Source organism: Silurus aristotelis, assembly GCF_946808225.1.
Source record: "Silurus aristotelis genome assembly, chromosome: 20".
NCBI classification, from domain to species: domain Eukaryota; kingdom Metazoa; phylum Chordata; class Actinopteri; order Siluriformes; family Siluridae; genus Silurus; species Silurus aristotelis.
Window position 1 is genome coordinate 21,552,275 of NC_139593.1, and position 18,814 is coordinate 21,571,088.

The window sequence follows — 18,814 nt, forward strand, 5'->3', positions numbered from 1 at the left end:
CATCATTTGTGTCCACATGCCTGCTCCATGATACTGCCTTAAAGACAAGCTCTTTTTGCTGAATACACAGAAAATTCAAGCACTGATCACGAGGAAATTGTCTTAATGAAGAAAAAAAAACTTTTATGTCGAAATCACAAGAACATAAAGTCATGATAAGGAGAAAACTAGAAGGAAAATAGATCCTCTGTAATAATAAACAATATTTTATTAATACTATACTACATTATGTTCAATTATATTCAGATTAGATTAGAATATGTAGCTAAATAAAAAGATGTCCCCCTGGTTTACAGATTTGGCCAAATCATAACAAGGTATTAAATAAATATATAACACACCTTTCTGTTTAGGGGAAAACCAAAGCTGGGGATGATGATGATGATGATGATGATGGCTTGGCTCTCTAGTGATGGCAAAATCGGATCATTTTACTTATTTGTAAATAAGTCATGTCGCTAATTTAAGCAGATAAAAATGACAGTTGTTCTGTATTCAGTGAACAAACCTCTCTATGTTCCGATGAAGCAGTAATTACAATAATAATGCAGCCTGTTTGCTGTGTAAATCAAACTAAACAAACAATTGCTGACGCGCATGCGCGGCATAAAAGACTCGCTCTCTGAGGCGACTCGTTAGTCACGAGTCATATAAAAGAGTCGTTTAAAATGAGTGACTCGTTCATGAACAACGCTGTTTGTACGCAGTAAATAAATGTTTTTCCCCTGCACCTTTTGTGCATTAACTTTTTTCCTGGGGATTTAAACTTCCGGCAAATTGTGTTTCGGTGCAAAACACTCACATTCTACTGGAAAGAAAACACAAAAAGTGTAAACTGTTCATGAAAAAGCTGTTTTGAACCGTTTTGGCAACCTTTTTTCCCCTCACGATCTCCAGCTTTTTTCTTAAAAAGTCCATCTTGTAAATGTCCTTGTGAGTGTTTCTGCAATAAAATCAGTGTAATCAAAAATAAAAGAATTTAATCGTGTAATTAAAATAAGAATTAAATTCACATGAATAGATTTGAGATTGTGCGGTTTGCTAGAGCTCATCCAATCAAAGGACGTGAAAACGCTGACGTTACTGGACGCCTGCTAGATGGTCCTGGAGCTGCCAACTCGCAATCTGATTGGTTAAGGCTCCGAGGCAACGCGACAGCTGAAATCTGATTGGATAGAATCAAACTTCAGGAAACAAAAACAAAGAATAAAGGAAGACTGTTACATATTCATGGTCAAAAAAAAAAAATTAACATGTAAGCCATGAATGAACTAGTAAATAAGAACTAGCTAACCTGCTAAGGTCCAGAACACAATCTACTTAAAAACCATGAGAAATGATTCACAAAGCTAGCAAATAATGAGTTCTTTCCCAGTTCACTAGCTAACTGCTTCTTAGCAAGACGGTATAGTGTTTGCTAGAACTAATCACAGGACAAAGGAATAGACACCAAAACAGAAGTTTCAATTGAGTTTTTTAATGGTTTCTGTTTCAGGTGCATCAGCCACCTTAGACAGCATAATGGATGGAATGTGAGTAAGGTGTGGTGTAGTGTTATGAAACATGATCTGCCTTGTGTTAAATATAATGCAAATTGTGATTCAGCACAAGGTTTTATTAGTTACAGTGAAACAATGGAATGTGCTAAAGAAGTGCTAAGAGGTCTTGGTCCTTTCCCTCAGGCTCAGCAGTCAGGACGATGTTGCGACGTGGTTCAGTGGTGGAAGAGACGCAGGTTGGTGTGCGCCAGAGTGATGCCCAGCTCGTTGCAGGCTTTTATGACGACCTCATCAGCGGTGGAACCGGATGGCGCGGCGATGTATTCGACCCCACTCTGAAACAGAAAGCCACGATCAAGAACTCCTTTCAATAAATAAATAAGCATATAATAAGCAAACCTTACTTCAGACGTCTTACATTTGACAATTTTTAAGTTTGCCACATGTGGTTTTATAAGTAGTACTGGCTGTCTGGCTAACATCAGCAAGCCTGAAAGTAATTCATGCACACCTAGCCCCAGTGAGAACTTCCAGTGCAGTGTGGCCTACAGGCTGAAGAGGAATGCTAGCCTGCTAGATGCTACGTACCCGTTTTGCACGGTCGATGTTGTCTCTGAAAGGAAAGAACGCGTCAGAGCTAAGCGCGACGGCCTGCAGAGAGCCGAGCCACTGCTTCCTGTCCCCCTCGCTCAGAGGTTCGGGAACCTCTTCAAACAGGGCCTCCCACACAGCCAGGTCAGGACCCTGACACACACACACACACACACACACACACACACACACACACACACAGCTAGTTAGAGAACAAAACCGTTGCATTGGGGTAACCTGAGATAAAAACTAATCAAACTAAATAATCACTCGTTAGCAAAACCGTCCGCCCCCTACCACTTTACAATTATGCAGAAAGTTATTCTAACTCACCCCAGGTCATCTTAATATAAATTAAAGCAACCGATTTGCATCAGAGTGAAAGTGCTTTCAAGCTCAAAGTCTCATTTACACCAGTTATTCCAGCTAAGATAACTTGTCTCAGGATAACTAAAAAGAAACAAGTTACCCTCTCACCTCTCCAATGGTGTTGCTGATGTACTGGTCGATAGCGTTGGCGATCTCCGCACGTTTTACGTTGGCACGAAACTTCATGCCCAGAACCCTGGGGTGGTGGCGTAGCCACCAGTTGTCGGCTTTGTCACCTGCCAGACGGGTGCAGTGGATCCGAGATTGCTGACCTGCACCAATGCCGATCACCTGCACGAGTGCGCAAGAGCAGGAAAATATGACCATATTAAAAGGATTGAAGCTTTATAACTAAAGGACATGCTTGTACAGTATAACAACCCGGAAAAACTATTGGTATGGATTTTTGCCAAGATTTGATGATCCGATTAATCAAATGACCTCTATTGAGAAAAAGGGGGAGCAAAGAGCTACAGCGGAACAGTCATATGTAGAACAAACGTCTGTCTGGTCATCGTGGTGCAACCAATATGGCCTCCAAACCACATCTTTGTACTTACCTGGCCGTCCTTGGCGTAACACACAGAGTTGGACTGCGTGTACTTCACAGCGACGCTGGCTACTATCAGGTCGCGCACAGCCGTCTCGGACAGCTAACAGGAGACAGTCACTAGATTAATAACGTGGTATTTCAAGTAGGGAAATGGTGGTCATGAAAATGTACACTAACCGTGCCGTTGGAGACGACATTGCTGAAGAGCTGCTTGTCGACCACACCGTTGTTCCTCTTTTGCTTCAGGTGCAACCCGAACAGAATCCTGACTTCCTGTTCATCCGGCTCATAGCTGGGCTCCATCTGATGAGGAAATGTCTATATGGATCTACGTTTCTTTCAGAACACATTTTGATCGTGAGGTGTTTTGAAATTATGGGTACCTGAAGCACGCAATAATTCCCGTTCTTCTTTTTGCTGAGGATACGCAGAGCCTCGGGGTCGTAACCTGGAGCGATAATTCCATCCGAAACCTAGCAATAGTTAGATTTTTTAAAAAGTAAAAATTAGCAAACGAGTCAAACAAGCATTTAGTTAAATTTGCGCTCTCAACGCCTAGTCAAGTGATTAGCATTGCTGAATAACAAAAATATTAATAATATGATTAATAATGAATAATTAAGAATGATTAATAATTTTGATTCTAAGCATTCAAACGGAATCTCACACACACCTCTCTGGAGATGATCTTCGCAGTAGGAATGTCGCACGAGTCCGAAAGAGCGACGAAATCTCCAAATGAGGACATTCGATCTGCTCCTGAGACATATCACTGAGCAGTCACATACTTTTTATCATTAAGAAAAAACTTTACATGCTGCATCCGTCTGTGTGTGTGTGTGGGGTGTGTGTGTACCTCTGGCACGTGCATAAGCCGTAGCGAGTGGCGTGAGATCTTTCAGCATGTCGTGCACCATACAAACTTTAGCCTCGTCTTCGCTAAGCACCACACCCACAGCCGCACCTGAAACACACACGAAGAAAACATGGCTGTGTACGCGGATAGATAAATACAAGGCAGTGTAAAGAAATTTGAGTCACTATGTAAAATATTTGCGCGCGCGCACACAGACACACACAGACACACACAGACACACACACACACACACACACACACACACACACACACACACACACACACACACACACACACACACACACACACGTTTATCTTACCAGCAGGACTGACGTGTTTAAAAGACGCGGCAGCGGGCATCAGCAGCGCACTCTTCAGCTCTTTAACCAGCTGCCATGCGTTCAGAGCGTCGCACAGATTAATGAAGCCTGGAGCTCCGTTCAGCACTGAACACACACACACACACACACACACACACACACAAAAGTAATCCCAAAGAATAAACTTCTTATACACACAGTTGAGTAGAGCAATTTTATTCAAAATCATACAGCTTTTGTAGACGTGTGTGTGTGTGTGTGTGTGTGTGTGTGTACCCTTTATTGGCAGCGCGGGCTTCAGCGTGTAAATCTGCGCAGGACTCTGGTGCGGGTTCATGCCGTAACGCAGCGACAGCTGAGAAACGCCGCTGCTGAACTCGCGGCGGAAATAATCGGCAATGGCGTCGTCATACTGCGCGGTGTGTGTGAACGCCTGCAGAGAGGAGGAGTCATTTAAAAAAAATAAAACCACACACACACACACACACACACACACATTTGTATGTATATCTAAGCTGCACTATAATACCTACAGATGCCCAACATCAAGAAAAGTATAAACTGCCCATTTTGTGCTCATCAGTGATTCCACACTAAAGGTCAGAATGCGGAATCAGGGGGCGATCAGGACAAACACTGATGGACGTTTTCCACGTGGACTTTAACACCGCAGCAAATCGGAGAATTCCGAGTATACCAGGGTCCAAATGCTGCTTCTTACCCTACACTTTACTCATCACACCACCACGGATGAGGTCTGACCTGAAAATCTGTTTTGTTCCATGTTCTGAAGTGAACTAAAGTATTCGTCATGTCAAACAACGGGTTTTCCAATAAATCACGTGTTGCTCAAGCAAGCGCTCGTGAGGAAATCGCACGTTGCGCAATAACCACTCTGGGTAGTAGATACACCTACAGAATGTTGGGGGTGTAAGAAAAGATCAATATGCGTGAGCATCGTGATAATTTGTATGCCAATACGCTATCGATTCTCCAAAACACAATATCGATATAAAAAATGGAAATTTATACAACATTCAAAGCAGTCATTTCGTTTACAGTTTGTATGCCGACCGTTAGATGGATAGGAAGTACTAGCATAAGAGCACGCCGCTAATATAAGCATTAATATCACCTGTTTCCCGAGGGCACTGCTGTAAAAACAAGTAGTAGCAGCGTTGATCGACTTGTACGAGTACAGGACATGATCGTCTTTCCTTAACTCATCGCATTCTCTACCTTTATAGAAGAGCTTAGTAGGCAGGGAACTGGATAAAGTTAGCTTAGTAAGAGTACCAAGTGGGTGGAGCTTAATAAGCAGATCACAAAGGGTGGAGCTTGAGAAAGAAATGTTAAGTGGTGGAGCTTAGTAAACAAAGCATTGATAGGATGAAGCTTGTGCTGAATGGGAGGTGTCCAGCAACCAGAGTACTGAGGGGAGTCACCTAAACCAAGCACTAAGTGGGCGTGGCCTATCCGGGGGTTTCTGCTCACCTTCAGTGCAAGAGTTTTGCGTGTCTCGACGGACGTGTCGCTCTCACCCGAGCCCTCCATCTCCTTGGCCACCAGCTCGTAGTCAGCTGGGTCGCAGACCACCGTCACTCGGGCGTGATTCTTCGCCGCAGCACGGAGGAGAGTAACACCACCTGCACAGGAAATGGTTCATTATCTCATTTATGTTTTGCATAAAGACTTTCTGTCCACCAAATCCATGAAAAGAGGACGGAATTCAAACGTCCAGCATACCGATGTCAATCTGCTCCACTGCGTCAGATACAGTCACATTCGGGGACGCAACCGTCTTTACGAAAGGATACAGGTTACATACGACCACTCTGACCAAAAGAAACACACAACAGGAGCTAATGCTGAGGAGGCCAAACATTTCATTAGGCATCATGTGGTGTCACATGATAAGTTGAAGCCTGCTGGGCCAAATTATTTTCCCCCCACCAACACTACTCGCATTTTAGTGTCCAAAATGAACATATTTAGCAGAATCGTGCTTATAGTGATCTTACCTCACAAGATTAAAGCCGAGTTTCTCCATGTCAGCCTGGTCAGACGGAGTTTTTCGGGCCAGGATTCCTCCGTGAACAGCAGGATGGAGGGTTTTAACCCGACCGCCGAGCATCTCGGGGAAACCCGTGAGCTCAGACACGTCTCTGAAACCATACAGGAGAAAAAGTCGACTTTTCCACAAGCAAATCCTTTGTGTTCAGTAATCATAAATATAGATTACAATCAAAATCAGTGTCCTACAGCATATTCCGTCCTAGATACTGGATTTTAAGAATACTGACAAGGTTGGCTTGGATTTGCGGATAACTGATTAATAAACCAATGTTTTTTTAAATAAAAATGTGCTAATAATAAAATAAATACAGACATGAACGATCTTAATAAATGTTAAGAAAAATTTAAGACATGCGTTCAAACTGAAACACAGTAACATTCCAAACGTATTTCTTAAATTAAAAAGACACTTCAAATAAACAGCACGTGGCATTAGTGATTTGCCTCTAGAGGCCGCTGCATTGCTGTCTAACGCAACCCGGAAAAACTATCGGTATGGATTCGGTTCCAGCAATCAACTATCTGCTGACTAATTGCAAAACCGATTAATCGGTCGACCTCTATTCTGTCCTGTTCCATTCCTCACCTCACTGTGAGTCCGGCATCTCGCAGAGCTTTAGCGGTGCCGCCCGAGGCCACCAGCGACAATCCGACCGACACGAGCCGCTTCGCAAAGCCAAGCAGCCCTGTCTTATCAGACACACTCAGGAGAGCTGAGACACACAGATCACAGACAATTAGTCATGATCTTCAACATGGCAGAATGAAATGATAAAACAAGTAGAAGAACCATTAGTATTCAATGTACAAATCAAATAAGCAAATCATTTAAATCATTTAATCATTTTTTTTTTTGAGTTGATTCGAGCTCTTTTTAGACTGAAAATGAGGCCAGAGGATGCAAGTCGGGGAGTGTTGAGACTAAGACCTCTTCGACAGAGGTGCAAAATGTAAATGTTAATGGTGACTGTCCATTAAAATATAGTGGAGTAATAAACTTCTGCTCTATTGAATAATAAATGAAATTGAGTAGAGTCAAAGCTGCTTTTAGCACTGTTACTCAGTAAAACTAGAAAGTAGGCAAAAGATTCCAGAAACAAAGGACATTTAACTCAAATACTTTATACCACTGAGTAACAGCTACTTTCCTTTGGAAAGCTAAAATACGTTTTTTGCATTATAAAAAAGAAAAAGAAATAGTGGGTCAGTGGTTAAGAAGTTGGAAACAAGTCAAGTTTAAATCACATACTTCCAAAGCTGCCTCTGTTGGGCCCTTGAGCAAGGCCCCTAACCCTTAATTGTTCAGTTGTACAAAAACAGGAAGAACGGAAGTTTTGGAAGTGTTAATGAGTCACTTTCTAAAATATACTGTTGGATAATTGCACCTTTAATTTAACTCGTCTTTCCAGTCCACGACAAACTTTTGCTGGTGCACGCGCACAGCCAATTAACTCATCTAATTAAACGTGTAAAAAAAAAAAAAAAAAGTTCACACTTCACACGCGTTATAGATTCATTTAGAAAGCTCGCGGTGGCCTGATGAACTTTAAGCAGCAATCCAGCATGGTGGTCCATCAACAAAACTAAAAACGCCTGCAATCCGCCATAACCTGAACACCTCGTGCAATAGCAAGAAAAGTGCATGGAAAAAAGTTTGTTACCGAGTTCAGTGGACATGCTGCTGAGATCCGGGGTCTCTGGACAAAGAGTGGAATGGTGAGAAGTGGGTCCACTGGAGTTTGGCAGGATAAACCGCGCGAGCTGTAAACACGTGGGAGTAAAGAGAGAGGGGAAGAAAAAAAAAAGAGGGGGGGGGGGGTGTTTAACCAAATCCGCCGAACTGTCTTATGGGAAATGTATTTTGTCCCTTCCCCTCCCTCCACCCATGCAATGCATCGCAAACAAGTATAGTGTTGTTTGTATTGATGACCACGAGATGGCGCCACTGAGTAGAAAAATAAGTACACACTAATTCAATGGTGGACGAGGCACACAAATCATGCAGTTAAGATGAAGTAGTTAAACACACGGTTAAATATGACTCCCTTTTTACATTGAGTACAAAAGCCTTCAAAAGTATTTAAAGTACTATGATTTATTACGGCTTTAATGTTCCTATGATCATTTCTGTCACAAGACTTTTTGCTTAGACAACTGTGTTTACATGAAAAGACTCGAATGTGACTCTCAGCACACTGATCTATTAATAAAATGAAATCAATGAGTCTGATTGATATCTGATCAAATTAACATGAGCCCAAAACCTTTCTTTTTAACTACTTTAAATAAATTCAGAAATGAGGCCACGGGTGTTGTGGCGATATCGAGTTTATTCCTCTCTAAATGTTCTGCTTGCTGTAGAACTGGCGCTGAACTGTATGTACATCAAGCGACGATCAAAACCCTGATTGGTGATTGGTTGTTGAGTAAAAAGGGCGAAATTTGACTTTGAAGTTAAAGTAAAATCCACTAATAGAAATACTTCAGGAAAGTACAGATATGTGAAAAAGCTACTTAAGTACAGAAACGAATTACATTTCCTTCCTGACTGTTCACCACTGATAACAATGCGCTGGTTGAACTTTTGATACGATGAAACTCCATCATTCATGTATCCGGGTTTAATGCCACGGTTGTGGTGGATCCCAGGTACGAGTAGACAGGAATACACCCCATCACACTGCACCACACAAACATCTGCCAGGTTACCAACAGTCTTTGTGGATGTGAAGGATGTGAATGGTATGAAGGACATGGATTTTCACTCTACTGAACATAGAAGATATATGTGACCGTACACACGCGTTTCTGTGTAAACAGGAATTCGTTCGAAGTTAAATCTGGTCATGGAGGAAAAACAGGTGCTGATCCACAACAGTGCTAAGTTAGTGATACAGTTCTTCCAGGCTTTCAACCTCTGAAGATGTGGGATCGATTCCAGTTTGGATTTGGCGTGTCCTCCCTGTGCTTTGGGTGTTTCCCTGGTTTTCTCCAGTCCAGAATGACTGGTATTAACAAAATTTGTCTGTAGTATACACCGTCTAGGATATCCGATACCTGGCTCCAGAATCCACAGTGGCTCTGTGTAGGATAAGTGATATAAAATCTAGTTTATGGAGGGTGGTCTTTCAAGAAATAAGAGCACAGTGAAATTCTTTCTTCGCATATCCAGGGTCAGCCATGTTACAGCGCCCCTAGAGCACAGAAGGTTAAGGGTCTTCCTGAAGGGGCTCAACAGTGGCGGCTTGGCGATTCCAGGGCTTAAACCCCCAACCTTCTGGTCAGTAACCCAAAGAGTTAGCCACTGAGCTGCCCCTTTTCCCAACAACAAAAATAATTGATCATATCAACAAAATGAGTCTAGTCAAGTCAAGTTTATTTCTATAGCGCTTTTTACAACAGACATTGTCTCAAAGCAGCTTTACAGAAATCAACAGTTAAGGTGAATGGTGTGCATTTATCCCTGATGAGCACCATGGCAACTGTGGTGAAGGAAAAACTACCTTAGATGTTATAAGGAAGAAACCTTGAGAGGAACCAGACTCAAAAGGGGAACCTCATCCTCATTTGGTTGACATCAAGAGTTTGATCATGATCTTTGATCTTGATCAAAATGACAGTTATTAGGTTGAGCTACAAAGTGCAAAATAAGAATGCCTGAACATAGACAGCCATAAGAAGGGGGCCAATGAAAGTCATGCGTTCTGACGGTCAGATTTAAAGCCCCTGAATCTCTTTGCAATCCATTCAACAAAATCACAAAATGGCAAAGGACCTTCCCGCTTGTCCCACTCGAACTCTTTCAACAGTCCTGTTTGCCAGAAGAAGTGAGACATTTTTATATTTTTGTCTCAGATGCGTAAAGACTTCATTAAGGAATATTACAGCAATCACGCCGGATTGCTGCACGAGTGCCAGACCTCTCTGGAAACCTGTACCCTTTTTGTTAATTGAATTAAAGTGCACAAGCAACCTGCGTAAACGAGGCTCTCAGGGGCGATTAAGCCGGCGCGAGGTAGGAAGGTGAGCGCCGCTCCTGTCAGTTACAGCTGATTGCATCGATTTCATTGATTTGTAACGGCTTTCGGGCTAATTTCATCTCTCAAAGGTGAACCCTTGCTAGCACCTTTCATCCCCCCACCCTTACTGCGGGTTTAATTTGTTTCCTGTGCTGCTGATTTCTGTTTCGCCAAGTGATTAGATAAAAGCGCAGCAACAATAAGTCTTATTTGGAAGGGGAAGGTGGGAGAATCAATAACGTTTTATTTGCTTGCGGGTCGGCGTAGGTGAGCCGTTACCGACGCTCCGAAATGCATCACCGCGCGAGAAAAAAAAACTAAACGCTGAGGTGGGCAAGAAAGAGCGTGTAAACCACCGGCTCGCTCACACACCAACACGTCCGGAGAGCCATAAAAAGTCGTAAGAGTTGATGGATGAATTTCGGGGAGCGTTCTTCATCATCGCTTAACAGCCCAAAACTTTGGGATCGTCCAGGTGACTTTGCGAAAGACACAAAAAACTAAAAGGCAAAGAAGCTCTCAGGTGATTTTAAACATTTATACATGAAATGTAGTAAATATAAGCAGATAGTCCAAGCAGCTGATGTGTACGGTGGTATCAATGCTCAGTTGTTTGTTATATTGCGATAAACACATAGCGTTTATAGTCACGATTTGCCCCATTAACACACAAACAATTTCATTCGTCCATTGTCTAAACAATCTCTTTCTACAGGAGGGAGACAGGGGGGTATTCCCTTCTGCACTGAGGGGCACAGGAGGAAAAGATCGCTCGGTGTTGCTGTGATGGTACCTGGTGAACCTGCTGACTCACACGTTATGCTAGTTTGAAACGATCGTTCGCTCGCTATCACTGATTGGCAAATACAATAGTGATTAGAAGATCGGATCTTTTTAGTGGCTCGGTTCCTCAAATCGTTTTCATGAAATCGAATGAATCTTATATAGTTCATTTCGTTCCTTCGATCAGAAATAAAATAATAAGCAGATCCCCAACAAATTATGATAAACAGAAAGAGTCGCTTTACCTCTCATACCTTCAGGTCCGTGTCTTTATTTCCTTTTGTCACGTGACTCCGCCTCCCATCTGTCTGGTGCTCATGTCAGGTTTTTTTGTGTGATTTTTATGGAAATTGGAATGAAGGGGGCGGGGGGGGTTTACTAAACTATTAGAGAATATTGCTGTTAAATGCTAGCTGCTGAAAGACTGATGGTCTTCTACCAAAGCTCAAACAACCCTGAGTAGAAAAGTGAATGGTAGCTACAGACACCAACGCTGTTGTGGTACATGGCTATAGCTTAGCTGTATGAAAACTGTTAGTCTGTAAACATCACTGTAAGAAAAAAAAGTAAACAGAGCAAAAGAAAAAGTACATTAGCAAAGTTACTCTTCCTCACTTCAACCTTGTCTTTAGGTATCTATCATGTTTTAGCATCAGGCTAATAACTAATAACTGTTCTGGCCCTGACAGACGCCATATTTATTCCCTTAGAAGTGAAAGAGTTTAATTTGGTGCATCAGGACTTCATTAGAGCAGATTAGGTGTGAGGATGTGAGGGTGAGGAAGAATTAGCTGATTGTGTGTGTGTGTGTGTGTGTGTGTGTGTGTGTGTGTGTGTGTGTGTGTGTGTGTGTGTGTGTAAGCGAAAGAGAGACATTAAGTTAGAGTCCAGATTCCTGTTCTTGGCTGACCGGAGTGAAACTCTCTGTAATCTTCTCCTGTTGTAGCTCATACACCTCCAGGTCCGACATCATGTGCACTGTGAGATGCTTTTCTTCTCACCACAGCGGGACAGAGTGATGTTCTGAGTTACTGTAGCCCTTCGCTCTGCTGCAATCCAGTCCGATCGTTCTCCTCTGACCTTGACAATGCCAACATGACAAATCTTCTTGTTGCTTAAACAAGAAAGTAACAATTGAAACAACTCTGAGTGGAATAGTCTAAAGTTCTTTCTAAAACCTAGCAGACATTACCAAGTGTTTGGTAGGATTTTATGAATTATAGGTTCTACAGATACCCATGCTATTGTGGTCATTGCTGTAGCTCATCATAGCTGTTTGGTTGTAATTATTGATGGAAAATACACATTGACCTTGCTAACTACTAAACATCTGGTTGTACTGATGGTTAGCTAACACTATTTCTCCTAGAGATCAACTTGAACTTCCCACAACCTTCAGCCTCGTCTGATCTTTTTTGACTTCTTCACTTTTATCTACAATCAGAATTCCAGAATATTCTCACCTCAGAAGCACAAATGTTCATCAACTTGCACTGAAAGTTCACAATCTTTTCAATTACATTACCAACTGAACTGAGTTGATCGTTTCTGAAGAAACGATCAGCGCCACCCTTCAGATTTCACCCAATAAGAACAAGACATTTCTGTTGTAGTAAAAAAAACAATCAAATCGAACAAAATCTTTGTAAAATCTCGAGTGTAGGATTCAATCTCGATCATGCCGCGAACTGATAACGAGCCACACATCAAAGGTGTTTAACGCTACATTACGCCAATGATTGGAGGCGTAACGAGTGAACAGCGGGTAATAAATCCCTGTGCGACAGTAGTTTCATTGTGTACTTAGTGTTACATCGTGCAGCCATAAAAAGACGTTGTTCTGAATGAAAGGTTCAAAGCCGTTCATGGGAAAATCATCCTAGTATTCATGCTTTAAATTCACGTATATTAAAATTGATGTGTATTTATTCCCATTGAGTGAACCTGGACCCTCTGTCGCAAGGAAAAATCTCCCTTCAGATGGGATGAGGAAGAAACCTGGAGAGAAACCACACTCAAAAAGGGCAACCCATCCTCATTTGGGTGACACCAAGAGAAAGTTGGTACTTGAAAGTTTTAGAAAGTTTAGAAAACAGCATCTCGAAATCTCTGAGACTTTTCAACATGAATGCTGTGAAGTTCATGGTATGTGTAGAGAACATACATGTGTCTCAAAAATCATTAAACCCTCTGCGATTCCACACTTTTCACAGCCACTGTACAGTAAAAAGGAAAGTTTTTTTCATCACAGGATCATTTCCATAAAACATCAAGGACCAGAATGTGTAAAAGTGAAAGCGTCTCTCGTTCATAAAGGACATGACGGTTCAGAACAAAGAGCCGACACTGTAAGTCGAAAAGTAATTAGGCCTCATTCGTGTGTAATAAAAGCGATAAGCTCCATTTATCAGCCGACAAACAATGAAGCAGTTGTGTGAGGAGTGTAAAGTGTAGCGCTCATTAAATGGCTGTAAAGGCTAACGAGCCTAGCGACCCGTTTAGAAAAACAAACAAACAATCTACGAGAAAGTGAAGTGAGAGTAAAGCGAAAAAGAAAACGATCTGAAGCTGGATGTAGAAATTAAATATCCATAGATTAAAAATGAAACAAACGCCTTTGCTGGTCATGGAGGTGAAAGAGGCGTGGCTTCTTTGCTAATCAGTTTAAGTGAAGGGGGCGTGGCTTATTTCTTGTTTATCCAAGTGAAGGAGGTGCGACTATTAACTAATAAATATACTGCTTGTGTACTAAACGTCTTAAAAACAACACGTTACGAATTACAAATTAATTTCAACCACAAAAGTAAAAAAAATCTAATTTCAGTAATGATGATAAATACACTAATAATAACTCTAATCACACATAAGTTCTCTAAATAACCCCCGCACTAAAGTTTACAGCCGCCATTTTCTGATAAACTCTGGCTTTGTAGCGCAGCGCCAGATACTGTGTGTGTGTGTGTGTGTGTGTTCGGTGGAGTGTTTGTAATGTAAGCTAGCATTACAGTAAACACCCCGAAATGGCATCATAGTAAAATGACTTATTCTTGTGCTTCGTGTGTGTGTGTGTGTGTGTGTGTGTGTGTGTGTGATGCAGAAATTGATGACCTGAACCACTGACTGTCCTGGGTCACGTGGTGTCAAGTCAGGAGCGGGAAATCGACCTTTCACAATGGATATAGATATATTTTTTTCTTTCATCTCACAGAGCAGAGCGCGCGCTCAGGTGCGAGCTTTTGATTGGTTAATTAGGAACCTAACTGCTCCTCTAGGCCAATCAGCGCGTCTGCCTGGGGCGGTTATGTAAATAAGCTGAGCCAAGCTGGATGGAAAGTTTCAGTGAGCGTCAGAGGCTCAGGAGCGCTTCATCAGGCTGCACCTCAGCTGGAGCTCAGCGTGTTCTACACCCAGCAGGTGGAACCGAGCGGAACTTCGCCCTGAACATGTGGAGATTCTTTTACTCGCAGTGAAAATTCATTAATATATCAGTCTATCCAGCGCGCGCCCCTGTTCATCACGGCACCCGGTCCACGCCTGAAGTTCCGTCTCCATGGAGAAATCCAACAACTTCCGGATCGAGGCTCTGCTCGGGGAGCGCGCGACCAGGTGCGAGTCCCCGCCCCCGCGCGCCGTCCCGCTCTCGATGCCCGCTGCCGGGGTGTGCGCGAGCGCGCCGCTGCTCCCCTCCGTGCACGCGCTTCACTACGCGGGGATCCCCCACATCAGCCCCGCCTACGAGCCATGGATCCGCGCGAGCCTGCTTCTGCCCCGATTCCACCCGTATTCCGGTGTGTTCACGCACTTTATTTCCTTTATACATGACACGTCTTTATTTTATTATTATTACATTATATATTATATTGTTTTTTTATTATATTACTATATTTATTTAAAAATTTTTTATATTATTTTATAATTTTTATATTATATTGTTTTATTATTGTTATTATGTGTACATTTTATTATATTTGTTATATTATTACATTTGCTATATGTGTATTTTCTTTGTTATTTTACTTAAAATGTTATTTCCCCCGTGTGTGTGAATACCACAGGCATTAAATATAACTTTTCTCCTTTCTATTTGACTATTTTTAAAAAAAATATAATTATTTAATGATCTTGTTTTGGCTTGAAGGAGACCAAATTATTATATATTCTTATAATTTAAAAATATTATTTAATATTATATACATTCAAATTGAAATAAAATAATTGCATTTGATAAAAAATATAAAACAATATTTAACAATACATTATTATTACTATTTTACAGAAATTATGAACATGTAGAATTTCAGTTCAGGAAGAACATCATGAAGTGTTGAATTCTGTAAATAAATCATTTATTTATTCAAATTAATAAATTAGGAAGATAAAAAAAAACTTTCAAAGTCAGATTTAATTCTATGGCAGTAAACACGTGTGTGTGTGTGTGTGTGTGTGTGTGTGTGTGTGTGTGTGTGTGTGTGTGTGTGTGTGTGTGTGTGTGTGTGTGAGAGAGAGAGAGATCTTTGATGTAAAAATTATTTGCTCTTACAAACATTATATATTGTATTTAATCACACAGAAATCTGTAAAAATTATTACCCTCCAGTATCTATTATTATTATTATTATAATTATAACTTTTTATCTTTAAATAAATAATTAATTTGTTTTAGTTATGTAAATGTTTGTATGATTTTTCCGAACACCACCGCAGTTTTTATGAATAATAATGAACCAGAAGCTCTGAAGCTTAAACTCGTTTATACTAAACACTTTATATAAAACGTACAGTCTGCCACTGGAGACTCCTCCCACACATGTTGTTACTATAGAAACGATAGCGTTAGAGCAAGCGTGTGGAATTAACAAGTCCTTTCTGACCAATCGCAGCGTCTCCTCCGGTGGGGCTGATGGGAAAATGCAGGAGACCACGCACGGCCTTCACCAGCCAGCAGCTGCTCGAGCTCGAGAACCAGTTCAAACTCAACAAATACCTCTCACGGCCCAAACGCTTCGAAGTCGCCACGTCGCTAATGCTAACAGAGACGCAGGTGTGTGTGTGTGTGTGTGTGTACACGTTAGTGCTTAAGCAGTACAACATGACTATAAGAAATACTCTTAATTGTGTGTGTAGGTGAAGATTTGGTTCCAGAACCGCAGAATGAAGTGGAAACGAAGTCGCAAAGTCAAGGAACAAGTGGAAGCGGCCCGAGAGCACAAACCGGCCAATGAGAATCCGGCGTCAGAGCTTCAGCAGGCGGAGCTCAGGAAGCAGGACGTAAAGAAAGACGACGAGGACGAGGAATGTGATTTGGACATGCGACACCCAGACTTTACGCAGAAGGACGTCGATGTACGATGCGCTTCAGACGACGATGGGGACGAAACAAGCGACAAAGAAAAAGGGGCGGGGTTATAATGAGCTTATAAACCAATCAGAGACAAGGACGAGCGTGTCGGCTCCGAAACGTGGACTTGACCTGAAGATACTGTGACATACTGAACGACTGAACTGATGTAAATGTTACACCAGAGGACTGAACATTAACAACAGCAGCATTAACACGTCTCTTCACATCTGTCACTACTGTTTCTTCACTGTGTGACACAAAGCTACAGTTCAGAACCAGATGTTTTCTCAATTTGCTAAGCAGTTAGCAATACCATGTACAAATCCTGTCAGGTTAGCTTAGATTAGCTAGCTGGCTAACACAATATACTACAAACCCAATTCTCATTTATTAACATTTTCAAATGTTTCCTTGTTGTGTTTTTTTGTTTAGTTTACCAAAGTGGCGTTTTAGAAATGCTAACATGTGCTAACGCTACAGCTACACCACACCGTTAGCAGATTTATGAAAACAATTCTCAAAGGAATTATGGAACATAACAAAACAAGACATTCACAATTTCATTAGCTAAGCTAAGCTTATTCCATCACTCATGATCAATGGAAGCTAAATAGCATGTTTAGAAAAATTAGCATCGTCTCAATGTTGCTGCTTTTTAAAAAATATATATTCACAACTTTATAAAGTGTGTAACAGTCTAATTCATCTGCGAAACAAATGCAGATACAAACAATTATGACAGGAAATAAATGGAATCCTTTTGTTAAACGATGTGCGACATCTCATTTACTCAGATGTACACACACACACACACGAATCAGTACTAGCGAAGGATTGTGGGTTAGCTAGCAAACTAGCAACCGTTTCGTGTAATATAAATAAGGTCATTGATCTCGGTTTGTGTTCGCTAGTTACAATTGAATACTCGCCATAGGAAGAATGCTAAGTCCAGCATGCAGCTAAACCTGGTTCTGAGCTCAGATGTTGCTAACTTTCTGGTGAACTAGCTTGTCGAGTAGCTAGCAGACATTGGTGTTTTCTGTTGCTTAGGGAATTAGCCATAATTATGAGGGAAAATCTGCATTGACGTCACGTGTGGAGTCTTGAGGTGATCCGTTTGATTCATCGTAATGTGTGTGGAGAAATTGTATGATGTCTGGAAGGGTGTTTCATAGTGCAGGATGAGGAAGAAAATCATTTCCACTTCTTGTCTCTGACATTGTGACTCTTGATACGCTGGAAACACCTAGCCTGATTAGCATGCTAAAGAACAACAGGGAAGATGGTGCAGCGTAGTAAACCTGTTACGCGTCTTGTTTACGAGCGCGCCTCTTAAATCTGAATTACTTCCTCCGCCTTCTACAGAAGATAAGTTCATGAAGTGTTAATAAAGATGCCCTCACACACAATAACGATGATGTCATCATGGCTAGTCCACGTAACTGGGTGCTAATTAATAATCCTGGACGCGATGAGACCCAGGCGTGTTTTATTTATCTGTGATTTAAGCGATAAATCTGACGCAGTAAGAGCCAGGGGGCTAGCATTCTCTCAGTTGTGTGCTAAATAGCTGACTTTTTAGCAAATATTTGGGGTTACAAAACTATCCAGGAAATAAAGATGCCAAAAGTGAACTAGCTATACGCTAGCTAGAACGCACATCGCTCACGTTGCTACCCAGACAAAGCCGTGTTTCTTAGTTAGAACCAATAACCTTGGTATAAATTCGACCTTGTGAAGCTGTTCCACCCCGAGCGTTTATCAGTCAGCAGAAACGCCAGCGTGGCTACAGGAATACGGACAGACTGCAGGAGGTTTTTAAAGTAATCGCCATATTGCTTGAGAATTTGCCTCGGCCTTGTAGTCACTTAAGCTAATGGGGCGGTTAAAAAAAAAAGCAGCAGGTCGTATTTCACAAAAAAATAAATAAAAAAAGGTCTGGTTCTAAGGTAATAAAGTGTATTAGAACACCAGGGCTTTTTCTTCATCGTGAGCAGGATATTCAGGATAAATATAAAAACGAGTTTGAGGTCATGAACGTGGAAATGTACCTCAGCAAAGATAATGTTTGCAGTGATTTACTCTACAGTATTTATATTTGCATTTACATATGTCAGAGATGTGATCAGACTTTTTACCTCCACAGTGGAAGCTTCATGGTTTGGGGTTGTTTTGGAGCAGGGAAGGTTAAAGGCACCAACATGGCTACTGTTCCATATTTTAACATTACACCATGCAGTTCCGTCTGAACTGCGCCTCATTAGATCCGACTTCCCTCTACAGCAAGAAGATGAGCCAAAGCCCTATTTAAAGAGCAACCAGACGCCTGGTGTGATATCCATCATGGAGCGACCTGCCCAGTCACCACACCTAAATCCTAGTGAACTGCTCTGGGATGAACAAGAAA

General features: G+C 41.6%; 3 protein-coding genes across 5 annotated transcripts in view; 1 reads left to right on the top strand and 2 right to left on the bottom strand.

Annotated features, from left to right (window-relative positions):
* Positions 1 to 637, bottom strand: part of cpo (carboxypeptidase O) — a 60,888-nt gene extending 60,251 nt beyond the window's left edge. For 2 of the 3 annotated variants that reach the window (XM_083522568.1, XM_083522567.1), the window contains exons 1-2: positions 509 to 637; positions 342 to 406 (exon numbers count right to left, since the gene is read on the bottom strand). The gene's annotated coding sequence lies outside the window, so the exon portion shown is untranslated. Of the gene's footprint in view, positions 1 to 341; positions 407 to 504 lie in introns of all 3 variants that reach the window. The other variant, XM_083522566.1, reaches the window with a different exon arrangement.
* An 824-nt stretch (positions 638 to 1,461) lies between these two features.
* On the bottom strand, positions 1,462 to 8,083 carry atic (5-aminoimidazole-4-carboxamide ribonucleotide formyltransferase/IMP cyclohydrolase). The gene is made up of 15 exons (XM_083521691.1): positions 7,926 to 8,083; positions 6,851 to 6,977; positions 6,210 to 6,353; positions 5,935 to 6,023; positions 5,683 to 5,834; positions 4,465 to 4,621; positions 4,189 to 4,314; positions 3,869 to 3,976; positions 3,686 to 3,771; positions 3,396 to 3,485; positions 3,190 to 3,315; positions 3,020 to 3,112; positions 2,568 to 2,750; positions 2,088 to 2,243; positions 1,462 to 1,834 (listed from the first exon to the last, which is right to left on the bottom strand). The coding sequence occupies exons 1-15, from the start codon at positions 7,939 to 7,941 to the stop codon at positions 1,715 to 1,717; spliced, it is 1,773 nt and encodes a 590-aa protein (XP_083377817.1). The 5' UTR covers positions 7,942 to 8,083; the 3' UTR covers positions 1,462 to 1,714.
* A 6,296-nt stretch (positions 8,084 to 14,379) lies between these two features.
* mnx2b (motor neuron and pancreas homeobox 2b) lies at positions 14,380 to 17,175 on the top strand. Its single transcript, XM_083522540.1, has 3 exons — positions 14,380 to 14,854; positions 15,947 to 16,107; positions 16,191 to 17,175. The coding sequence occupies exons 1-3, from the start codon at positions 14,617 to 14,619 to the stop codon at positions 16,473 to 16,475; spliced, it is 684 nt and encodes a 227-aa protein (XP_083378666.1). The 5' UTR covers positions 14,380 to 14,616; the 3' UTR covers positions 16,476 to 17,175.
* Positions 17,176 to 18,814: the final 1,639 nt, after the last annotated feature.